The 23,561-nt window shown below is 59.5% G+C and overlaps 2 protein-coding genes across 8 annotated transcripts; one reads left to right on the forward strand and one right to left on the reverse strand.

Moving 5' to 3' along the window:
• Positions 1 to 84: 84 nt before the first annotated feature.
• Positions 85 to 13,671, reverse strand: CASKIN2 (CASK interacting protein 2). 6 transcript variants are annotated; one of them, XM_045190105.3, is made up of 21 exons: positions 13,523 to 13,659; positions 11,928 to 12,426; positions 7,997 to 8,048; positions 7,375 to 7,472; positions 6,861 to 7,006; positions 6,654 to 6,749; positions 6,433 to 6,563; positions 6,133 to 6,241; positions 5,693 to 5,801; positions 5,377 to 5,471; positions 4,817 to 4,918; positions 4,657 to 4,732; positions 4,411 to 4,532; positions 4,261 to 4,321; positions 4,055 to 4,146; positions 3,761 to 3,871; positions 3,585 to 3,686; positions 3,348 to 3,486; positions 1,714 to 3,195; positions 1,400 to 1,622; positions 85 to 963 (listed from the first exon to the last, which is right to left on the reverse strand). In XM_045190105.3, exons 2-21 carry the CDS (start codon positions 12,019 to 12,021, stop codon positions 882 to 884), a joined length of 3,522 nt encoding a protein of 1,173 aa, XP_045046040.1. In that variant the 5' UTR covers positions 12,022 to 12,426; positions 13,523 to 13,659; the 3' UTR covers positions 85 to 881. The 6 variants fall into 6 exon arrangements, with proteins under 6 accessions (XP_045046040.1, XP_045046037.1, XP_045046038.1 ...); XM_045190102.3 differs by adding an exon at positions 13,075 to 13,207 and having other exon boundaries at positions 4,657 to 4,918; positions 13,523 to 13,645; XM_045190103.2 differs by adding an exon at positions 13,075 to 13,207 and having other exon boundaries at positions 4,657 to 4,918; positions 13,607 to 13,625.
• An 806-nt stretch (positions 13,672 to 14,477) lies between these two features.
• TSEN54 (tRNA splicing endonuclease subunit 54) lies at positions 14,478 to 22,779 on the forward strand. 2 transcript variants are annotated; one of them, XM_053911937.2, is made up of 11 exons: positions 14,478 to 14,865; positions 14,954 to 15,118; positions 15,230 to 15,293; positions 15,379 to 15,462; positions 15,782 to 15,880; positions 16,879 to 16,931; positions 19,470 to 19,571; positions 19,787 to 20,430; positions 21,311 to 21,371; positions 21,698 to 21,814; positions 22,275 to 22,779. In XM_053911937.2, the coding sequence occupies exons 1-11, from the start codon at positions 14,768 to 14,770 to the stop codon at positions 22,423 to 22,425; spliced, it is 1,638 nt and encodes a 545-aa protein (XP_053767912.1). In that variant the 5' UTR covers positions 14,478 to 14,767; the 3' UTR covers positions 22,426 to 22,779. The 2 variants fall into 2 exon arrangements, with proteins under 2 accessions (XP_053767912.1, XP_024409445.2); XM_024553677.4 differs by having other exon boundaries at positions 14,488 to 14,823.
• Positions 22,780 to 23,561: the final 782 nt, after the last annotated feature.

The following is a 23,561-nucleotide window of genomic DNA, read 5'->3' on the forward strand; positions in this document are numbered from 1 at the left end:
GCCTAAGCCTTCCTCCTCCCACCTTGATGGGAGCCCAGGGGTCTAGCTTAGGGTCTGGGGCACAGATCCAAACACACAGGCTGGTCACATGGAATGACACTTCATTGGTGTTAGTTGGGGCAAGAAGTTAATGGTTACAGAACCCTGGCCTGGCCAACCAAACCAGGCTTTCCAGCCCTGAGGTGGGTGGTGGGCACGCTTCCTGTGGCCCGAAGCCCCTCCCCCACTGCGTCTTCTCAGGCAGTTATAGATAGAATAAATTTCATTTAAAATATATGCATTTCTCTCTGCTTAAAAAATAACATTTACATTTGAAAAAGTTTGGACTTTTGGGGTCTGTTAATCCCACTGCCCCTGCCCCCACTAGCCCTGCCTCACTGAGGGCAGGCAGGGGAGGGACCAGCGTCTGGCCTGGGCACTGCCACCTCCACTGAGCAGGCCCCAGTGGCTTATTTACATGTCCTATGTACACCTGTGGGGGCCCAGCCAGACACATTGCCTCCTCTAGCCTCAGCCCAAGAACAGCACAGCAGGTGGCAACGGGACCTTGGCACAGGAACTTGAGATACTTAAGGGAGGCAGAGACAGCACCCTAGACGCTCTGCACCACCTGTTTCTCCCTGGGCAGGAAGCTCTCACCAGGGTCCCTGTCCAAGGGGTAGGGCTCCTTGCTCAGGTTACACACTGGAGGGGTTTTCACTGAGATGCCAAGTTCTGACGAGTCCCCTTGGGCCCCCTTAGAACTGCAGTGCTGACAGCCACTGGCTTAGAGCAGCAGGAGGGGCCCTAATAGGGTGGCAGGAGGTTCTTCCATGTTGGGGAAAAGGCAGTGGATGCTGGAGGTCCCAGTGGGCGCTGCCGAAGGCTGCAGACGGTCCGGCTCAGTCCAGCATGGCATCCAGCTGGTCAGCCAGGGCGTCAAACATGGTGCTGATGTCATCCAGAATGTGCTTGGTAGAGGTGCTGGGAGGATTGCAGGGGGGAGGACAGGGTCAGATCAGCCAAAAATCAGACCACCCTGCTGGCCCTGGGCAACGGTGCTGTTACTGCGTGCCTGGTGGGTGCCAAGTGCTTCCTGAGAATCTTAGTTCTCACAGCCTCTAGAGTCGATGGGAGGTACCGTCCCTGCCTTACACATGAGCGCACTGGGGCTCCGCGGGGGAAGTGACTTGCCCAAACCACGTTCCTCTAAGTGGCAGCCACTATATTCCCTGCAGGTCAGATGTAGGTGACTGCAAAACCTAGGCTCCTCCTGTTCCAACAGGGGACCCCCAGCCTGAGGATCTACCTGTGATGCCTCCCTCTTCTTCCCCAGGACCCCCAGAAAGAGGACACGGGAGGGGCTGTTCCTATGCCACCACCTTCTTCCCCTCCCAGCCCTGCACCCAGCACCCCTCACCCCTCTCGCTCCTCAGCGCCAATGCTCCTCTCCGCTGCCCGCAGCGCAGCTGCCAGGGACGAGCTGGTCTGCTCCAGTCTCTGCTGGGCCTGGCCCGAGCCCGCAGACCCTGTGCTCTCCGGCCTTGGAGGAGGCACAGGGCGGGGGCCAAGTCGGGGAGCCAGCTTAGGGCCAGAAAATGCCAGCTGGGTGCAGGCCACAGACACAGGCTTGGGAGCTGTTCCTGCAAAGACAAAAAGGTTGGCTTGTGACTCCACTGGGTAGGACACAAGCCCTGCAAACAGTGCCTGGTCCCCGCAGGCCCTGCCTCATACCTGCTCCGGGCATCTTGATGAAGGCAGCAGGGGGCGCTGGGGGCTCCGGCTCCTCGTGCCGCCGATTGACTGCTGAGTTTTCCAGAGCTGGCCCAGGGCAGGGGGCTATGGGAGGCTGGGTTGGGGGGCTGGGAAAAAGAGGGGCCGGAGCTCCTTGTGTTGGAAGGCCATTAGGGTCAGGCTGAGGAGGGCTGGGGGAAGCCACAGGGGACTCACTGGGGGGCTGGGAATGGGAAGGCAAGGGGACAGAGGGGCTGGGCATGGCACTGGCCACTCCGAAGGCCAGCAGCGCTGTCTGCAGTGGCTCTCTCTCCCGGCACCTGGGCCTCCGCTTTACAGTGTCTGACTCTGTGAGGTTGAACTCGAGGGCAGCGGGCACGGGTGTCTCCCGGGGTGCAGGGCCAGCAGGCTTCGGCCGCTGTTTGATAGTCAGGTTGCCCTCCTCCGCGAACGGGAGCCCTTCCCCTGAGCTTCCCCGAGACGGGGGTGTCCCCTCAGGTCCTGGATCCTCCTCTTCCTCTGTGTCTGATGCAGGGCCAGCTGGGGCAGGTGGGCCAGGGGGCTCCGATGGCCCAGCTGGTTCACTCAGTGTTCGCCTTCGGGGCCCTGTGGCCCCCTCTTTGGGTCCTGGGCCTCCATCCAGTGGAGGTGGGTCCGGGGTGGGGCCAGAGACAGAGCTGAGGCGCTTTGGAGGAGGTGGTGGAGGGCCTTTGCGCCTGGCCCGGAGAGCAAAGGACTGGCTGCGGGGAGCCCCTCGAGCTGGCGTCTGGCTGGGGCTGGCCCGGGCTAGGGCACTGCGTCCTGGTCGCCGAGTGAGGGTGGCATAACTGCTCAAGGCACTGCCCACCGGCCCTTCGGCCTCGCCCTCTATTTCCCCCTCAGTCGGGCCAGGGCGGCTCAGGCTGTGGGACCGGCGCTTGGGCCTAGGCGGGTCCGGAGGAGCAGCAGGCGGGCCAGCCAAGTATGAGAAGGCCCGGGGTGCACCTGGGGGTGGCCCTGGGGCTGGGCTGGAGGGTGAGCCCTGGGGGTACATAAAAACATAAGGGGGAGGCCCTTGGCCAGGAAGTGGGGAACAAAGCTTAGGAGGCCGCTCTGTGCCTTCTGGAAGGTTCCTTTCCTGTGGGGTACTGGCATCTCCGCCACTGGGCTGGGGGGCAGGCTGTTCCTGTGAGTGACCAGACCCTCGTGAGCGTGCCCCAATGCTCTCCTGGCTGGGGGAGCGGGCAGGGGGCAGGGGGAGAGGCTCAGGGCCCCCCCCTGCCATGGCTGCCTGTAGCTCTGGGCTCAGCTCGCTGCCCTGAAAGGTGAGGAGGCGTGGGCCAGCCACAGCAGGTCCGTCCCCATTCTCCAGCCCTTCGATGGCCATCAGCTCCGGGCCCCTGGCCAGTCGGCGGTTGCCCTCGCCTGGGGCCTCCCCCTGCAGCAGGCCCCGCCGGAGTTCGGCTAGACGCTTCACACCCAGCATGAGCTTCTTCTGATGTCCTGAGGGGTGGATACAGGGGCAGGGTTAGCTAGTCACCCTAGTCTCTCTCAAACCGCATTCTCTGTTCTGGGCCTGGACACTGAACACGTTTTGGAGACCCTTGGAGGCACACGGGCACCCGGCCGGAGGCCCCAGTGCACTCAGTGCTCACCAAGCTTATTGACGCCAATCTCCTGCAGCTCCTCCCAGGTGAGGTCGGCCACCAGCCCCATGGAGTCATAGCCGCTGCTCACCAGCTGCTTGTGGTACTGCGGCAGCCCCAATGCACACAGCCACTCCAGCAGGTCCGCCTGGAAGAGCACCACTGTTGGTCAGAGCTGGCTCCCAGGCCAGGAAGGCACCCAAAAGCCCCAGCTGAGGGGGGAGCCTGAGCCGGCTGCCCACTTACCGGGATGTAGCTGGGCAGCCACTCGGCAATGCTGAGCTGGGCGATCTCCGAGGCAATCTTCTTCCTGTGCCCAGGCTTCGTCACCCCGATGGCCGTCAGGTCCTGCCACCCACAACAGTGCCGTCAGCCCCTCCTCTGCCCGCGGGACCCTCCTTGCCCTTCCCGAGGGCGCCTACCTCGGGTGTCATGCGGCTGATGGTGGGCACATCGTAGCCGGCTTGCAGAAAGTGGGTGGTATAGCCCTCCAGCTGGAACTCACTCAGCCAGTTGTAGATGGCCTGCGCATCCTGGGGTGGGGTGGGACAGGGCCAAGTTACCGAAGCCCACTCTAAGGAGGGGCCAAGGCCAGGGCCCAGCCATCTGCCCCAGATGGCCCTTGGGGACCTGGCCTGAGCAGGGACTTTAGTCCACCCTGAAGCCCAGCTGACCCCACCCTGGGCTTGCAGCCCACTCCCCAGAGGAGGTCGCACCTTCCCCTCTAGCAGCTGCTCTGGCCTCACATCCTGGGTGAAGAGCTGCTCCCCAGAGCGACAGTTGGCCAGAGGGCGGTGGCTCAAGTTGTCTTCAAGGAGGGAGAGGAATGGAATCAGAGGTGGCAGGATGAAGGGGTGCCAAGCCCTCGGCCTCCCTACCTGCACCTCTGCTAGCCCAGCCAGATCCCAGGTACCCTGCCCACCTGCCAGGGATGGGGGGTGCAGTGCTGGCAGCACCTGGTCCTCTTCGGCAGACGTAAGTGGCTGCAGACAGAGAAGGAGCCGACTCAGTGTTCGGAGAGGGGGCAGCAGGCGGGTGGGCCTCCCCTGTGGCAACACTCCCTCCCTCCTACCTGGGCGTTCTCAATAAGGAGTCCAGTGCTATGGCCGTTGGTGCCCTCGGAACTCTGCCCGCTGCCGGCACTGCGGATGCTGCCCACGCTGCCCTCACTGCCCACGCTATTCCTGTCACCTGCTGCAGGGGGCAGAAGCAAAGAGGTCAGAGCCCCAGTTGGCCTTGCCAACAGCTGACTGGCAGGCAGCCTGCCAAAGCCAGATGTCCACCCTGGCACCCAGGGCTGCCCTCCAGGAGGACGTACCTGGGCTGTCTGGGCTCAGGCCCACTCGTGGGAGCTGGCCATAGGTGAGGGGGTGCAGGGGGTCGTCAGCAGGGGGCTGCGGAGTCCGGGAGAAGTTTGGACGCAGGGGGGTGGGCACAGAGGGGAGGCGGGATGTAAGGGTGCCCACCCGCTTGCTGACCACTTCAACAATGCCAGGAGGAAAGTAGCCCACACGGTCTGTGCCCCTCTGGCTCTCGTGGATATGCCCCTTCCAGCGGCCATCAGGATGCTGCTCAAGCACCTGTGGCAGATGGGGGGAATGGGAGACAATGGTTACTTCCTGTACCAAGCAAGGGCAGGCGGCCAGCCTTGCAGCTGTGGTCCAGCTCTTCACCTACCCCCAAGAAAGTGGTCTCTGATGTCCAAATCACCCACAGTTCTGCCCCTGCCGCCAGCATCCAGCCCAATCCTCCATGTGCCTCCAGAACATACAAACAGTCCTGGAGTCGGCCCAGGTTCAAATCCCAGCTCCACTGCTTGTTGGCTATGTGGCCTTGGGAAGTGATACTAATCTCTCTAAGCCTCAATTTTGTCATCTCTTAAAAGGGAAAGGTGATAGCTCCCTTACCTGGAGCGGAAAGAAATCAATGACATAGTGCATCTAGAGACCTTGGTACAAAGCCTCACCCACAGTAGGTACCTAAGTGAGTGACGGTAATCACTTGTGTTCGCAAAGGAGCGTCTGCACTGGGTCCTCACCGTAATGACGTCCCCTGCCCGGACATTGAGGGCAGTGGGATCGTGGAGGTTCCAGAAATCCTTGAGTGCGCGAACCTTCAGGATCCCTGAGGCCTCTAAGAGAAGGTGAAGGACAGGTGTCATCTGAGAGTCCTTAGGATGTCTTCCTACCCCATATGTCCCCTCCGTGGCCCTCCCCCAGGTCCCTGCCTCCTCATCCCCAAGCACTCCCCCTGACGAGCCCTGGCCCAAGACACCCTGCTCCTGTGACGTCCACTCCTGCCCCGCTTCCCCAGAGGGGGACCTCTGGGATGGGTCTTCTCCTGCACACACTCACCCCGCAGCAGCTGCTTGATTTCCCGGCTGGCCTGGGAGGTGGTGAACTGATTCACAATGTCCAGTGCCGTCTGGTTGTACGTGTTCCGAATGTTCACGTCCACCCCGCCCTGGGGACACAGTGCAGAGGGAATGTGTACTAAGCACTTTGCTTGTCATTTTCCCCAATCCTCACGACTACTCAGGAGACAGGTACTATTTTCAAATTTCACAGTTGAGAAAATGGAAGCTCAGAGACAGGGTCAAGGACGAGCTCAAGGTCCGTCAGCTAGTAAGAGGCAGAACTGGGGCTTGAACCAGGTCCATCTGCTCTCCGGGCACTCGGCCACTACACATGCAAAATGCCATGTTGGTAGGGGACAGCCCTTCGCAGTGGGTCTTGGGCCCGGCTCCAGTGGGGTCTGGGTGCACCCGGGGGGATGGCCAGGCGCCCACACCCACCTCCAGGAGCAGCCGCACCACCTCAGTCTTGCCGTACAGCGCGGCCTCGTGCAGCGCCGTGCCCGTCTTGGTCTGGCGGTTGATCTCAATTCCGGCTCTCAGGAGCTGCCTGTGGAGGCAAGGGGAGTCCCAAGGGTGTGTGTGTGGCGGGCGGTGCAGGAGAGGAAGCCAATTGCTGGGGGCAGGGGAGAGTGATCTAGAGCAAGGGTGAAGAGGGCAGCAGGGTAGGGCACGGAGGGGACACTCCCGGTCCCACAGGAAGGGGATGAGGAAATGAAGGTGGGGGCAGCGCTTGGGTACCTGATGACCTCTCTGTGGCCATTCTTGGCAGCCAAGTGCAAGGGCGTGGTGTAGTTGGGGTCACACGGGTCCTTGGCCTCTCCCTCCAGCAGGGCCACACATAAGTGGCTATTCAGCAGTAGCTGGGCCACCTGCAGCAACCAGCACCCAGGTGAAGCCTTCTCTTGAGACGCCACAGATGCCCAGAACCCAGCCCCAGCCCCAGGGGATACAGGCCTCACCTTGAGCCGCCCAAACTCGCAGGCCAGGTCCAGGGGCGTCTTCTTGGCCTTGTTGACCAGGCAAGGGTTGGACTGATGCTGGAGGAGCATTTCTGACTGGGGGTGAGCAGGGAGCCGAGTGAGGCGTCTGGCCTGGCCAGCCCCTCCGTGCCAGCCTGGGCCCCTGCCCCCACCCCCGCGCCTCTGCAGGGAGGCAGGCTCACGTACCACTTCATAGTGGCCATACTGGGCGGCCAGGTGCAGTGGGATCTGCCCGTCCAGAGAGGCGACGTTGACGGCCGCGGAGGCCCGCAGCAGCAGCTTCACAGGCTCCAGACGGCCCTGCCAGGCTGCGTAGTGCAGTGGGCGCATGCCTGCAGAAGGGGAGGGGGTCCTGAGGGGGCTCCTGGAGCAGGGTGGGGTCCAGGGAGGGCACTGACGGGGTCTGGAGCCACCCAATGGAAGCGAGGCTGGCTTCACGTGGGTTGGGTCAGGGAGAGGTCCGGCTACACGAGGCTGAAGCCAGAGTCCCACCTTGCCCACCGTGGATGATCTGGTGACCTCATGACAACGATGTAACCTCAACCCCCTCATCTGGAACCTGGGATGTCAGTACCACCCGCTACCCCAGGGGCTATGAGGGTTAAAGAGGCAAAGCACCTGCAAGCCCAGAGAAGTGGTGCCACCATCTACCAGTATTGCCAACCACAGGGTCTGGGCAGGGGGTGCACTGGGGTCTCACCATTGCTGTCCTTGATGTCCACGGTGGCCTGAGCCTCCAGCAGCAAGGCTATGAGCTCCAGGCTGCCCCCCAAGGCAGCATGGTGAAGAGCAGAGAATCTGGTGTGGAGAGGACACACGGTGGGGGTGTCCATGTGCAGCTCCCTACCCCCAAATCCTTGTCTTCCACACCAGACCCATCCTGGGGGCTGGCAGGGCTGGGTTACTTGCCCACTGTGCCCCCCACCCCCCCGGCCGCCAGCCCTGCCGTGGGAGCGTAGAGCAGCCGGGCTCCAGCATGAAAGGGCTCAGTGTCTGGGCTGAGAGGCCTGTTTGTCTGGCCTCCCCCCGCAGCCGGCCCAGGGGAGGGGGCCGTGGGAGCAGGAGCCCGAGGGCTCCTATCCTCCAGGGAGAAAAGGGGGCCCAGCAGGAATCTGACCCAAAGAGGCCCCTCAGAGAGGCAACAGGGCTCCTCCCCTCCCTCAGGGGCAGGACCCCTCCTTCCTGTCCTATACAGGCAGGGCCCAGAGCTCTCAGCAAACACGCTCCAAGGGCCAAGTCTGAGAGGGGAAGGGGCTCTAGGCCCCAGGTCTTTTCCCCTCCCCCACCCCACAACTCTCAGGAGGGACGGGGCTCACACTCACCCATCCGCATCCTGGTAGTTGACGTTGAGCCTCTTCGTGGAGCCCAGGAGCTCTGGGGGTCAGAGCAGGAGCCATCAGCGCACCCCAGCGTGACCCGCCCTTGGCTGCCCCTAACCCCGTGCTCCTGCCCCACCCACCTCCCAAATCCCACTGACCTCCTGGTGTGCAGGAAAGCACCTGCCCCATGGCCCTATAGTGTCCTGTCCAGATGGCTCCCCGCCCTGGCCCATGGGCTTGAGGGTGCTGAGCACAGGGAGCTGCTGCAGCAGTGGCCTAGCTTCCCTGGGCCCCCAGCCCAGCGTGTTTATAGAGCCAAGGGGGCGGGGAGGGGGGACTGGCATGCCATGCCCTCAATAGACAGGCCCACGAGCGCATGGTTAGCATTCCTGCCTGAACGGGCCAAGGAACGAGTCTCATTGTACCGCTGGGCTGAGGGGGCTGGGAGAGAAAGGAGAGGGAGACCAGAGGCAGATGCCAGGGTTGCCTCGAGGGCCACAGCGCCCAGCCCTACAGCATCCCTGGATGGAGCACGGTGGAGAAGGTGGAGGCAGGCAGACCTGCATTTTGCCCCACGTACTAGCTGCGTGATCTTGGACAAGTCACTTAATCGCTCAGGCTCAGTGTCTTCATCTATACAACGTGAAGGTCACAGAACCTGCTCACAACGCTTAAGTACCTTTGTCAGCATGCAAAAGTAGAAGCTGTCACCACTTAGCGCTCCATATTACCAAGATGCTGTCCTCCAGCAAAAGCTGGTACAGTCCCCCCACAGGCCTTTGGCTCTGCATCCACAGGCCCCAGGCAGGACACTCTCTGCCAGGGCGGGTAGTGGGGGGTGCGGCAAGAGGAGCCAGAGGCTCTCACCACCACCACCCCCAGACCAAATTCAGGCAGGTGTGTTCCATGTGTGAGCCAGGGCACGGAAAGGGGTGGCCCTCCATAAGTGTTGCGGGGGCGGGGGATGCCTGTCACAGGTGGCCCCTGCCTCCTGCTGGAACCCACCCTTGCAGGGAAGGAGGAGGCCTGGCTCAACCCGGGCAGGCGGGGTGCCAAGCATGCTGGTTCAGGCCTGCCCCCAGGCCCTGGTGGGCCCCTGAATACCCCAGCAAGACAGGGCCTCGTTCCAACAGGGAGGGACCAACCCCGAAATGATGAGCATGGGATGGGGAGGGTGGGGACAGCTACTTTTAGGGCTGAGCTGAATTATTCCCCTGCTGAAAATGTAAACACAGAACCAGGGAGTGACTAAGAGGTAAGGGGGTTGGGGGCCACTGGGAAGAAACTCAAGCCTCCCAGTCTTCCTCTAACCCCCTTGAAAAGTCCTCGTCACACAGAACTGTTCAGGGCAGTGGAAAGAACAGGGACTCTGGAAGCAGGAAGTGCCTGGTTCAAGTTCTTACTGGCTGTGGTCCCTGTCTGAGCCTCAGTGGAGATGACGAGGTCAGCAGGAAGAGACACAGAAAGTTCCTCCACCTGCTGCCAGCCTGGACAGCCTGGGATGGGGCAGCAGCTTGGCAGTGAGGTGCAGCCTCTCCGGGGAGTGGCAAGACAATGTGACAGGAGAGACAGGAACAGGGGTCGGGCCAGGCTGGGTGGCTCTGTTCTTCCCAGAACAATAGCCGGAAAGGCGGTGGGGGAGAGGCTCGGTGACTGGACTGGGACCTTGGTGGGAGGGTGGAGGGTCCCGGCCCTGGCCTGGCTCCAGGCACTTCCCCTGCAGCACAACCTCCTTTCCCGGCCTGGCCCTGGAGGTGGAAGGGTCTCTCCTCATTTAGGCTCAGGATGTGAGCTCAGTGGGCCACCCCCAGCCCACTCCACTTCCTTTGGCCAGAGAAGGAGACAGCTCAGAAAAGGGAGTGGGGGAAGGAAGGAGGAGGGCCAGGGTCAAGGCTAGGGCTGCACCCCTTTCCTCCCAGCCACCTGCCCCCTGAAGAGGACCTGGGTGGGCAGGGAGCACGGGCCCCCAGTGACCAGATATTGAATGGGGGAACTGAGGGAGTACCTCTCTTTGGCTCGCTAGAAAGTAGCCCCCAGAAAAAAAGGGGAGTGGGCCCTTACACCTCCCTTCTGGCAGTTTCCTTGGCCCCTGTGGCAGGGAGCAGGAGCTCCCAGCCTGCCTTTTAAGAACTGCTTTTGAACCACCTGCAGAACTGTCGAACCTGTGGAGTCCCAGGCTCTCTGTGCAGATTTTAATTCTGGGGGGAGAAGCCCAGGGAGCCTGCCCTTTCTGAACAATCCTAGGGAATTCCGATGAGCAGCCAAGTGTGGGAGCGCAGGCAGGAGGGCACAGGCTCGCCTCTGAGCTGCCACACAATGGCCGTGTGACCTTGGGCTCTCTGAGTGTCAGCTTCCTTATCTGCAAAGTGGATGTAGCGATAGGGAATTAAGGGGGGTCACAATGGTTCATCAACTATAGGGTCTGCAAATGTCACCTTGTGATGTCCTTTTTGTTACTGGCTTGTCCAGCTTCTCAGATGACTGGGAAAGGAGGCACAGTGCGAGGGCCTCATGAGGAGTCCCAGGGACCGTCACTCTGTGCCCGTGCCCACTCTGTGCAACGCCCTTTGGGGGCTTGGGGAAGGGGCTGCTTCGCCCACAGATATTATCCTGTGAGCACAGGGAACCCTCCTGGAGCCTGGGAGCCCAGGTGTGAGGTTCCCACCACCAGCCACCAGACCCTACCTGCTTGTCCTCCTTAGGACCTCACTTTGAGGCCCTGGGGCGGTGAGGCCAATGGCAGCTCAACCAAGGCCACACTGGGCAGGTCGCCAAAAACAACACAGAGGTGAGGGCAGAAGGGTGAGAGGCTCCCACTCCCGGGTCTCCAGGGACTTCTTTAACACCTTCCCCCCATCAGGCTCCCCTGAATCCACTTCCCCAGGGCACAGACATACCCCCACAGTTTCATTTCCCTGTACCCTGGGCTTCCTGCCCTGGTGAGCAAGTGGGAGCCTCTGGTTCCTAAGGCCCTTAAAACCCTTCCTTCTGGCACCCACACTAGCAGGTGTGGGTGGGGATAATTAGATGTTTTCAAGTAGCCACGGTGTGTCTTGGGGCTAGACCCCAGTACCCTCGCCCCCCAGCTCCGGAGTGGTGAGGACAGCCACCTCCTGCCCCTGCTACTCCAGGGACTCAAGGGGACAAGTCCATGTCCTCCTGGGATGGCCCGGAGAGCTCGCCCTGCAGCACACAGGTCTCCTCTCTTGGGGTCTCCCAGAAGACGGGGCTCAGGGGTGGCCACCCATGCACAGAGCCCCTATAACCCTGTCAACACTAGAGACCCCAGAAAATTAGCTCTGGCTCCACCCCGCCAAGGTACACAGGGAGATAAGTCACGGGGGAAGGGGCTTTAGCAAGTGATTAGATAGTGTTGGACTTTGTCTTAGGCAGCAGAACTCTCTTTTTAAAGCTATCTTACAGACGTCCCCATTCAACCAAGACATAAATGCAGAGATGATCTGGTTGAAGAGGTGGGGGTGGGGGGTGGAGCTGTCTGTTTGGTCTTTCCTGCCCATTGTCAGAAACCCCATGGTCCTGGGGAACAATCTGAAAACCACCAGCTAGAGGAAAACCCCATGAGGGCAGGAATTCCGGTTTGCTTCATTCACTGCCGAGACCCAGTGCTTTAGAACAAACGCAGCCCGGCTGACACATAATAGGCACCCAAAAAATGTGAATGAATGCACTTCAACCCTTTTACTCTATAGGCGAGAAACCGAGCCCCAGAAAGCTGAAGTGATTTGCCCGAGACACACAGCAAGGGGGACCCAACTTCCTCTCTGGCTCTCCCACACAGAGGCACTCCTTGTACAGAACAAGATGGTCCTCCCACCCCAGGTCCCCTGATCACAGCAACCCCACGGTCTTCTCTCTGAGACCCAAGACCTCAGGAGAGGGTCTCAGCTGGACAGTCACCCCATCAAGTACTCACTTGTCTTTGCAGCCTTGACTTTAGCTACCAGTTTCTGCACACCAGTCACATCTCCGTTTTTGACAGCAAGAATCAGGTCCTGTTCACGACCCATCCTGGTCCCTGGGCTGGGCTCTGGGCTCAGAAGTCCAGGAGAGAGGCACAAAAACTGTTCTAAGCCAAGGCGTCAGGGGGCCATGCCTTAACCCTTGGGAGGGCCAGGTGTCCTGGGGGAATGCGTCTGGTGTCTCAGGCAGTAGGTTTCTCGTTAAGCGCTGACAAGTATTCCAACAAGGCGCTTCGTGAGCTGCCGCCACAAGCAGGAAAGCAGATCTCTGAGGGGGTGGAGGCTGCTCGGAAATCTGGACAGATATCAGCTTGCAGCTTCTGACAGCCCTGGGATGGGCTGGGGCTGGGCGCACCAATCTTCCCGGCTGGCTCCGGAGCACCAGTGCCCACCCAGAGAGCAGCCAGCATTCCCTCGGGCCTCGTGCAGCAGCAGTGGGCAGGTATCGGGGGTCTGCAAAAGGGGCAGTGCCTCTGCTGAGCTAGGCCAGAGCCTGCAATGGTCCGAGAAGCAGAGCAGGACAGAGCCTCCAGGACAGAAGCCCCCAAACCACCCTGTCTGGGCTTCTGAGTCAAGGGAGGAGCTGAGCCACTCAAAGCGGGAAGAGAGCCACCAAGCATGAGAGGAATATTTGTAGGGGGGAGGGGTGGCATTCTGGGAGGGGAGGCTGAGTCACTGAGGCCCCAAGGCACCTGGCAGCACCGCCACCTGGGGCAGGCTGGGCAGCAGCCTGTTCTCCACAGCCCAAGGGGCTGACACCCACGGACAACTGGCGGGCCAGGAGGCGGGGCCTGGGAGGTTTAGGCACAGCCAGACAGGAGGGGTCACTCCCTGTTGAAGGTGGCTGCCCCCAGACTCCGCAGGGCTCTTTATGAATTTAGAGAGCGGAGTGGAGAGCTTATGTCCCCTCATTCCTGGCAGAGGTCTGCCTGCTGGACAGGGAGGCTTTACAGCACCTGTTGCTGACCTATCCTCACCCCTCGTGCAGGATGCACAAGCAGCTGGGCAGAGAACAGACGAGCTGGGGCACCGCTGGCAAAGGGGGCTGCTTTTGCCCGAAGCTGAGGCCCACAGCCCCAACTTCAATGCTGAAAAGCCTACCTCAGTTCCTCAGTGATCACGAACTTGTCCGAATTCTGTGGCATGAGACCCGGGCAGGCCTGGGGCTCTGGCTGGGGACCCCTCATTCCCAAAACGTCTCAAGCCCAGCCCAGATGGCATTCCCTCTCATAGCCTGCGGCCGACATTGGGGGAGGGCGCCCCTGGCAGTGCCTGGGGTCGGGCTGGCTCCCCCGCCCCCCGGAATGCCCGCCCAGGGCCGCACAAACCCCCAACCCCAACCCAGCCCGGGCCGACCAGGGGAACAAAGCGGCGGGAGGAACAAATTGGGCCAAGCGCCGGAGGGACTGATGCGGGAGCTCGAAATAAGGGGGCGCGAAGGAGGACGGAAGGAGCAAAGAGACGGAGGCGCCCGCGGATCCAGCAGGAAAAGTTAGTTTGTGCCCGCCCTCAAGGGTGCTGACCCCCAGCTCAGGCCCCGCAGTCTCACCTTTCCCAGCCGCCCCGCCGGGGGTCCGGTTGGCCCTGCGCGGTCCTCGGCACTGTGGACCGTGGCTCCCACTGCCCCCCTTACCTCCTTTCTCCTCCTCCTTTTCCAAGGCCGGCTCGGCGCCTCCCGCAGGAAATCCCGCCCCTCCCCCCTCCCTCCCGCCGGATCGGGAGCGGAGGGACCGTCCCGGCCGCGCAGTCGGACTGTCAGTCAGCATCTGCGGCCCCGCCTCCATCCGCGCCAGGCCCCACCCCCATCGCTCCCGGCGGACTAGAGAAGCTGGCCGGTCTGCGCATGCGCGCAGGTGTAGGGCAGGGTGTTGGGGGCCTAGAGCTCGTACCCCCTGCGTCCCACTTACGGAGCCGGGAGTACTTGGGTTTCTAGAGTTTAGGCCGAAGGGTTTGTGAGTGAGTGGGAGAGAAGACTTAGTGCGAAGGAGTCTGGAAACCGACACCCAGGGACCCCATTTGGGAAGCACCCCTTCTTCTTTAACCCCTAGCTCCTCTTGGGACTCCCGCATGCACTACCGACCGCTTCCAGAAAGCCGAAACACCGACTGATCGGGGCAATGGTGCCACCTAGCGGCTGGTATCGGAGCGGTCCCCGGTGGCGGCGGCGTAGACCCCAGCCTCGAGGAGGTGCTAATGCCCGACCGGGATTGGCGCTTCAGCACCACCGTGTGTCGGACAGCGCCTCCCACCCCCGAGTCCTCGAAACCCGGCTTCCAGACCCCTCGGAAGGGACCTAAAGGAAGACCCTGAAATAAACCTGAACTTCCCCAGACCGAACCCGACATCTCCCGGTGGCCTTCAATTTGCGAAGCTGGAATATGGGAACCCACCGTTCTCCCTTCTCTAAACCCCCTCTTCTTGAGTCCTTGTCCACCCAGATGGCGGAGACTAAAGCAGCCCAGGACTGCGGAGAGAAGTCACATGCGTTTGACTATTCATACTACACTTTCAGAAGCCAGGTTCCTCAAGTTTTACTAGAGAGGAGCCCATAGGAGGGTTAGGAACAGTAGAAGGAAGCTCCTAGGAATCCAGAAACCTGCAAACTTTCAGCCCCCGGAACTGAGGCACAAGTCTAAGCTAGGAACCAGGACAGCTAGGAAGGCGGAGAGCCAGCCAATGAGTTGACCTGGAGACCAGAAGAGCGGAGTTTGGATCCGCCGGCTTTAGGGCCGCGCGGAGATCGGGCGGTGGGCGGGGCACGGGTGGTGCGCGCGCAGGCGCAGGCGGTAGCCCGATGGAGTCCGAACCAGACCTCGCGACCGTGGAGGTTCCCCCCGGTCGCGTGCTCAGGTGCGGCGCGGCCAGGCCTGGGGGAGTCACGGGGACCATGAGGTGGCCTCGGGGAAGGGGACAGGGGCCCAAGACTGGACCAGGCGACCCCCACTTTGTGGCTTTGACCCGGTGTCTCCTCCTTCCCCAGTGCCCGGGAACTCCTCGCCGCCCGGTCGCGGTCTCAGAAGCTGCCCCAGCGCTCCCATGGGCCCAAGGACTTCCTCCCCGACGGCTCGGCGGCCCAGGCCGAGCGGCTGCGCCTGTGCCGAGTGGAGCTCTGGCAGCTGCTGGCAGAGGAGCGCGTGGAGCGCTTGTAAGGGGGGTGGGCCGGACCTGGGGCGGGGCAGGGCCGGCCCAGGAGGGGCGGACTGACCCAGTAGACTTCCCGGTCGACTGAGAAGGACCCCAACACACTCTTCACCAGGGGCAGTTTGGTGGCCGCCGAGTGGAGACCAGAAGAGGGATTCGTGGAGTTGAAGTCTCCTGCGGTGAGCGGCGGGGGCCCTGGGACAGGGGGAACCGTCTTCTCTCCCTTCCTGGTTCCTTTGTGACTTTGCTTTGGATCCCACACAGGGTAAATTCTGGCAGACCATGGGCTTCTCAGAGCAGGGTTGGCAGCGGCTGCACCCCGAGGAGGCCTTGTATTTGCTGGAGTGTGTGAGTGGGACCTCGGGAGGGTGGGGAACGGGCTGGTACCAAGGAACCGGAAGAGGGTTGTGGGGTTTGTTTGGTAGAAAAAGTATACACAATTGAGCCTAAGCTTCTAGAGCAAAAGACAAGAATGCAGGGCAGGAAGCAGGGATTCCAGCCTACATTAGTGTTGGTGCTGCTCCCCCCTTCCGGGTTGATAGTATTCTTGCCGTGATGAGTGCAGGGCGGCACGGGGAGGGCACAGATCTTAGAGTCAGGGAGTTACCCCATTGGCAGTGCCTCGGCAAGGAGGACTTACACGTTGAACTGTTGGCCGCACTTCCAGGGCTCCATCCAGCTCTTCTACCAAGACCTGCCGCTGTCTATCCAGGAGGCCTACCAGCTGCTGCTGAGTGAGGACACGGTGACTTTCCTGCAGTACCAGGTATCTGTCACCCTCTCTCAGGAGAGGAGCCACCCATCCACTGAGTCAGTAGTTACACGTTCCTATGGGTGCTAGGCAGAGCCATGTGCTGGGGCTACATGATAGGCAAGGGCTCAGCTCTCACGGAGCTTACATCCTAGAGGTGGCAATGGATAATAAATCAGCAAGCAAAAGAAGGGGTGACTTCACAGAACCGAGTGCCAGGAAGAAGACAAGGTGGGGGAGAGGCACAAGACTAGAGACATCAGTATAGACATCACGACGAGCACATGGATGGTATTCAAAAGTGAGGGCTGTGTGGGTGTGTGGCCGAGTGGAGGGCTGCATCTGAGACCTAGCGTACTCCAACATGAGGAGGTCAGCGGGAGGGGAGAGACCGGCAACAGACTGAGAGTGTCTAGCAACACAGGAGAAAAACCAGGAGAGGTGGCGTCACAGAAACTCAGAGGCCTTTCCAGGAGGAAGTAGCCAGCTATGTTGAAGGCTGCTGAGAGATCAAGCAAGATGGCAGATATTCCTGCGTACATCTCTCTGATATGGATATGGGGACAGGAGGGTGAACATGTGGCTCTTTACCAAAGACCACTCCCACCCCAGCCCTGTCTGTGGAGGGGGCGGTGAGGTGTCCACCACCTCTTGCCACCTTCTTGTCCACTTTGTGGTCAGGAGTTCCCCTTTTATCAGCTTTAGTATTAAAATATTTTAAGGTGTAGTTTTTGACCTGGCCCATTGGCTATCATTTTTTGGGGATTTGCGTTTAAATCAAGAAGTTGCTATATGTTATTTGTGCCAAGAAAGGTAAGCAAGAGAGCAAGCAGTTCATACTGAGACCTTAGTTTGGGGAAAGTGCTTACAATGCAGTGTGGTCCAACCAGTCCCAGGATTTGGAGTCTGGGGGTGGGGGGTGGAGGGCGGACGGGGAATGGCTTCTGTCTGGAGAAGCTTTGGTATTTTCACAAGTGGATGTATAACCTTTAGGTTCTTTTTTTTCTTTTGAGGTCTTCAGCCACCTGAAAAGACTGGGCTATGTGGTTCGACGATTCCAACCAAGGTAAATTCCTGTCCCATCGCCCTCCTGTTTGTCTGGTCCTGGGACCTGGGTGATGAGCCCCAAAGCAGAGTGTGGCCTGTGCTTGTCTAGAGGCCGTGGCTGGAGCTGCAGCTCCGTGGACATGGGCCAGGGGCCTCTACTGGACATGCTCTTTGGAGAGGCACGTTGGGAATCTGGATCATTTCAGCTAGCCCTGGTTATCAAGTTGAGCCCCACCTTCAGCCCGTTCAACCCCACAGAGAATGACTGAGCGCCTGCAGCTCACTGTGAGCATGGAGATGCAGTACCGGGACAGGGCCTGGCACTTAGTAGGTGTGCAAGCAGATTTGTCGAGTGCAGGCATGAAGGACCAAGTGAGGAATTAGCAGTTGAGTAGAGTTTAATGTCGCTTTTGCCAGGTCAGATATTCTTTTCTCTGGGGCCTCTGAAGGTCATCACTGCATGATTCAGCATTGTTGAGAGCCACAGAGACCTCCACACATAGAGTAGAAACTGGTACAGCCTCTGTCCTGTCCCAGTATGTCAAGAAGGCTCTGCAACAGAGCTCTACCTTCTGAAATTGGAATACGTCCAAAGGGAGTAGTCACAGATGTGTGCATAAGTTCACCTGGGAGATGTGCGTCCTCCCACTCATTCAGCAGCATTAGTTGACTACTTACTGGGCGCAGGCCCTGTGTCACAGATGAGGAATAGCAGTGGGCAAAACCGCTGCCCCAGACAACTTGCATTGAGTGGGGATCCTACACAAAACACCACCACCTTGCAAAATCAGTGAACGTGGAAACATCATAGGAGTCCAACACGGAGAGAGAGCACGGTCGCGCGAATGAGTTCACCCCCCCAGAGCAGCACTGCCCAGTAGGACTTTCTGTGGTGATGAAAATGTTCCACGCTTATACTGTCTCATATACGTGGCTTGTACAACTGAATTTTCAGTTTATTTAACTTTAATGGATTTAAGTTTAACTTAAGTAGTTCACACCTAGTGGTTACCACGTTGGACAACGCAGCCTTACAGTCATAAAAAAACTTGTGGCAGGGAAGGCGGCTATAGGGACGAGGACCCACGTCTGTAATACATCCTGACAGCAAAAGGTTACAAAGCAGTGTATCGCTTCGGTTAGAAAAACAAGCTTGGAGACAGACAGTCAATATGGTGTTTTTAAGAAACAAAAAACGGATGCAGGGGTGCAGCTGCCTGGGCGGGCTGGGGGGTTGCATATATGGTGACAGCCCCCAAAACCCTGTCCCACAGCTCACCCAGGCGGCCCCTTCCCTTGGCCTCACTTAACTTTTAGCGGGGGCTAGAAATGACAGCTGGGGATCCATAGCTGGAAACTGAACAGGAAAGTCAACCCTGATGGGGGTGGGAGGTACCACAGCGGGTGCGGGACACAGGGTTTGGTTCTGCAGCGCCCGCTGGTGCGGGGTGCGTGGGCGGACAAGGCCACTGAGGTGGGGCTAAAATAGGTTTCTCCTCGGAAGAGTCACTGGGTGAGGACAGGCCAAGTTCCTGGCCGCGGGCCGCAAAGGAGCCTAATGGCGGCAGTTAGCTGTAGAGGCGCGTTCTGACGCTGAGGACAGTGAGACACAGAAGGCTACGCTTGTGAGGAGAGATGTGTCACCCAGGTTTGTGGCAGTGTTTTGGAAAACTAGCCTGTGGTGACTGAGATGACTTAGATTTCCACACCCTAGCACAGTTTCGTTTCGCCAGCTTAGCAGGAGGAACAGTAGTCTCTTGCCTACCTAGAAGTGACTGAAGCCAAGGGGCTTATCGGGTCCTTCTCCCCACCCACTGTTGAGAGTAGGGGGCTCAGACATCAGCGGAGGGCACACCCATTCCCTCCTGTCAGATTTAACAGCTGGAAGGGAGCTAAGAGGCCTTGTACTCTCCAACCCTGCAGTTCTACCAACAAATAAACTGACGTTCCGAGGGCTCGAGCGACCTGCCCAAGATGACACAGCTGGGTGCCCAGTGTCTAGAATAGTGGCTAGCACCGTTTGAGCCCCCTCTTTAAAAAAAAAAAGAAAAAGGCACTAGGGTCACTGGCTGATTCCTAGTCAGGGCACGTGCCTGGGTTGCGGGCCAGGTCCCCAGTAGGGGGCATGCAACCACACATTGATGTTTCTCTCCCTCTCTCCCTCCCTTACCCCCTCTAAAAAAAAGCAAATGAATTTATAATCTAAAAAGAAAAAAAATGTTATAATGATATCCATGGGTTTTATTTTTATTTTCTGTATCTCCCAAGTTTTCTAGTCAGTAATTAATCACTCATTGCTGGCTCTGCAGCAGCCCTGGTTCCGGGGAGGCTCTGTTCAAAGGTGCCATTGGTGAGACCAGAGGCCTGGGCAGAGATGCATGGGCAGGCCGGGCGGCCACCCCTGTGTACCCTGAGGGCAGGTCAGCCCGGGGCCTTGGCCTCCTGAGTGGGGCTCTGACCCTGGCCAACTAACTTTGCTCGCCAGTCCCTCACAAGCTCCACTGGGAGCGCCAGGCTGAGAAGGTAGATCATTGCTTGCCTCATTCCCATCCCACAGTGCCATCCTGTCCCCTTATGAGAGGCAGCTGAACTTGGACAGCAGTGCCCAGAGCTCAGAGGATCGGAGTGGCAAGAGGAAGAGGAGGGGCTCCAGCTCTTGGTAAGGCTCCCCACAGGGCCGCCACCCAGGAAGCTCTGGGGGGCAGAGCTGTTGCGAGTGCTGGTGTTTGGGATCTCGGAGAACGCGTGGAAGTGTTGAAGAGCTGGGCTTGGGTGGCTGCCATGTAGGCTCAGGGAGGCAGTAGGACACACATAGGACGTGTGCACCTCAGCAATCGGAACAGATATGCCGCGTTTCCTCCCCACGTCCCTTAGGTCCATTAACAAGAAGCCCAAGGCCCTGGAGAACCCCCTGCAGGGGGTGGATGGGACACCTGAGAGCCTGGCAACCTCCATCCCTCCTCCCAGCAACCAGAACAGCGGATGCCCAGAGGAGAAACCCCAGGAGTCAAGCCCCGTAAAGGGCCCAGCAGGCCCCTTTCAGCTTCTGGGGTCCCTGGAACCCTACCCTGGCCTGGCCAGGGAGGTGGTGGGTTGCAGCCAGGAAAGTGACAAAGTAGAGAATGGGCTCAAGGGGGCTTCTAAGCCACGCTGGAACTTTGAGCAGATCTCCTTCCCCAACATGGCTTCAGATAGCCGCCACACCCTCCTGCTCGCCCCAGCCCCAGAGCTGCTCCCGGCCAATGTTGCGGGGCGGGAGACAGACGCTGGGTCCTGGTGCCAGAAGCTGAACCAGCGGAAGGAGAAGCTCTCCAGACGGGAACGGGAGCAACAGGCAGAGGCCCAGCACTTCCGGGAGGATGTAAACGCAGATCCCGAGGTGCAGCGCTGCTCCAGCTGGCAGGAGTACAAGCAGCTGCAGCACAGACGGCACCTGCGGAAGACCCAGAACCGCCCTCCACACCTGTGGGACCAGCCTGTCACCCCCCTGCTGAGTCCTGGCCAGGCAGACTCCCCAGGTACCCTCACAGGCCACTGGCAGCTAAGGAATCACAAGACTTTGAACGGGGGTGGGGGGGGCATGGATTGACCACGACTGATGAGGGCTTAAGAAAGAGGAGGGAGGAGAGAGCAGTCCCGAGCAGTGGGACCCTCAAAGACAGTCTGTTCTGGGAAGCAGCAAAAGGAGCTGTGGGGGAAGGTTGAGGGATGACAAGTCAGTGCCAGAGGAAAAAAGAAATGAAAAATATAACCGCGTCCTTAACGTCACACACAAGATGTGTGTGGACGGCCCTGCCGCCAACCCTGTTAGAGGGAACGAGGTGGCATGGTGGCCAAGTGAGAGGAAGGTTGGCTGTATGCCCTGCGATGTTAAGAACAGGGAACCAATAGAGCAGTGATTTTCAACTGGTGTGTTACAAGAATGTTTAAAACATTCAATACCTGACTTTAGTCAGGGGCACTGACCTCTTTTCCCTTAGGCTGTCAAATTAAAAAGTGACAACAGCCAACACAACAATAGCTGTCCCGTGTGAAGGAATCGAAATTATACCTATTTATTGTCAAGTCAGCAAAAAATACATATTCTGTGGTGTGCCACAGGACTTGAATAATTAGTTTGTGTGCCATGGGGTGAAAAAGGTTGAAAACCACTGTAACGGGACAAGAATGGTATCAGTGGAGTCAGAGCTACTTACAACTCTTTAAGGGAGTGTGGTAGATTGTAAGTAACTACGCCAGGTAGCTGGGTAGCCAGTTACACTTCAGATAAACAACATGGGCATACCTGTACTTTTAAAAATCTGCTAAAGCCTACTCTAGAAAGCAGGTGAGAAATGTTGGGGGGGTCTATAAATGACGGACCCCCTCCCCCATGCCTTACCTTTACTGCCCTTACAGCCACAGTCCTTCAGCGTGTCTCTGTGCTGCAGACGACACACCTTGCTGACGGAGCTGCCCGGTGAGTTTCCAGGCAGTGCCCGTCCCCACAGTACCTGAGCTGCCAGCAGGAGCTGGCAGCTGGGATTTGACTCCTCAAGTTGAGTATGAGCTTGGGGATCACTCCAGGGACGCCCTACCCTGGCTAATACTCATGTGTGTCTAGGGGAGAGGGAGGAGTGAGAGCTAAGAGGAGGCAGTGGAGCCTCCCCTTACCCTCAAAGGCAGCTCATAGCCGGACCTCAGTTCCCCTGCAGAGGCTGCTTCCTGGGACTGGGGGAGGGAAGGGTGGTGTGGAAAGACCAGGTGGAGCAGGAGAGTCCCTAAAATTTCTCACTCTTTTCTCAGGCTGCTGGAGATGTCAGGGGGCTTGGAAATCAGCTTTGATGTTTACCAGGCCGACGCCGTGGCCTCGTTCCGGAAGAATAACCCTGGCAAGCCCTATGCCCGGATGTGCATTAGTGGGTACGAGACCAGCGAGCACTGCCCACGGGCTGCTGCCGGTTCTCTTGTAAACCAAGTGGACCTCTTCCCCACACCCCTGACCAGCCCACCAGTCCCTGACAGGTCCAGAGACATTATGGGACAGAAGCGAGGCTACACAGCCAGTTGGGGCTATGGGAAGCCAAGCTTACCAGTCCTCAGCCCTGCACCCTGGCGTTTTGGGGTGGTCTTTACCGTGCCACTTAGTCCTGAGCTCAGTGAGAACCTCACTCTCCCTAGCCCCATACCCAGCCAGGACTCTGGGTCTCTCCTGAACTTACCTGAGCCACGCAGTTTGCAGACAGAAGAGCCCAGGGGGCTACACTTCCGTACCCCCAACTCCTGTCTTAGTCTCCCTCCCCTGGGAGCCACAGAGGGCCTGGGGTCTTGGAGCCTGTGGGTGAGCTGTGGCCAGGTCTCAGTCGCACCTTTACCCTTGCAGATTTGACGAGCCAGTTCCAGACCTCTGCACCCTCAAGCGGTTGTCCTACCAGAGCGGGGATGTTCCTCTGATCTTTGCCCTGGTGGATCATGGAGACATCTCCTTCTACAGCTTCAGGGACTTCACACTTCCCAGGGATCTAGGACACTGACCAGCTCTGGCAGGGCCTGGGGCCTGCCTGGGGGGACTCTGACTGTCTACTCTCAGGGACAATCTCAGCTGCCTCCTACACCCAGTAGCTGCAGGGGCTAGTCTGGGCCTTGGCCCTGGCTGTCTGATACTTGCAGAAGGGCCAAGCCGAGACCCCCCCCTACCTGGCCACTGCAGCACTTCCAAGCCCCAGGACTAAGACTGCTGCCTTGCAGTGACCCCCTTGGAACTCAGCACCGGATTCTAGAGACCCAGCGAGGTGGGGCGGAAGAGGACTGCGTGCCTTTAAACAAGAGGGTGCCTGCTCATGCGATAAAGCCAAAGCCATAGCTATTAAAAAATAGATTGCTTTTTCTTCTGTGGCTGGATAAAAGGGACAAGTCCCCAGCCCGGGTGTCGGGGCACAGACCTCAACCCCCTCCCACTGTCCGTGGAACTGGCCCCCAGACCCTCGCCTCTACTTTGCCCACCCACAGAGACCCCTGCATTCTCTGGTGTGGAAGTTAGGAGAAGCCCTTGGGAGGGCGGGAACGCGGCCCCCCACCTCTCAGAAGATGCGCTGGAGGGCTTGAAAAGTCACAGACCTCCAATCAACTTGGCTTCATGAAGGGTAGTTCAGCGAGAGAGGCTGGCGCTCCGTCGGCCTCCTTCCCTGAACGAAGCCAGGTCCGGGGAGGAGGCCGGCGAGGCGCCATGTCGGAGTGGTTTGACCCTGCTCCCGTCGAGCTCTGCGATGGAGCGCGTCGTACTCGTCCGGGCCCGGTCTCCTCACCCCTTCTGTTACCGCCGCTCGTCGCTCCAAACCTTTCCTTCGTTGCTCAAAACTTGGGGTGCTGTTTTGGTTACTTCGGGCGCCTGCCAGCCAAAGCAGGGGCTTGGAGCCTGCCCCGAGGGGAAGCGCCTTGCGGCGACGCCCCTGTCCTCACGGCACCTCGCTCCTGGGTCCAGAAACGTGGCCCTGTGCCTGCCGGCCACGCTCTCTGATTGGGCTGGACGCTCTCAGGAAGAGCGGCCCGGCTATGCCCCTCCCTCCGGGCTCTAGGCCGGGGTACGGGAGGCACGGCTACTCGCGGCAGTCGGGCCTGGAAGGTGGCCCTGGGCGGTCCCGCGTTTCGGGGACTATTTCTTCCTCGGGGA

Source organism: Desmodus rotundus, chromosome 9 (genome assembly GCF_022682495.2).
Source record: "Desmodus rotundus isolate HL8 chromosome 9, HLdesRot8A.1, whole genome shotgun sequence".
NCBI classification, from domain to species: domain Eukaryota; kingdom Metazoa; phylum Chordata; class Mammalia; order Chiroptera; family Phyllostomidae; genus Desmodus; species Desmodus rotundus.

Coding starts and splice junctions, on each gene's coding strand:
- CASKIN2 (XM_024553670.3), bottom strand. CDS start 12,021: ATGGGTCGTGAACAGGACCTGATTCTTGCTGTCAAAAACGGAGATGTG. Junction 5,472..5,692: donor AATCAAGCAGCTGCTGCGGG/GTGAGTGTGTGC, acceptor ACCTTCTCTTAG/AGGCCTCAGGGATCCTGAAG. Junction 964..1,399: donor GGCGCTGAGGAGCGAGAGGG/GTGAGGGGTGCT, acceptor CAATCCTCCCAG/CACCTCTACCAAGCACATTC.
- TSEN54 (XM_053911937.2), top strand. CDS start 14,768: ATGGAGTCCGAACCAGACCTCGCGACCGTGGAGGTTCCCCCCGGTCGC. Junction 15,463..15,781: donor CCTTGTATTTGCTGGAGTGT/GTGAGTGGGACC, acceptor CCGCACTTCCAG/GGCTCCATCCAGCTCTTCTA. Junction 21,815..22,274: donor GCCCGGATGTGCATTAGTGG/GTACGAGACCAG, acceptor TTACCCTTGCAG/ATTTGACGAGCCAGTTCCAG.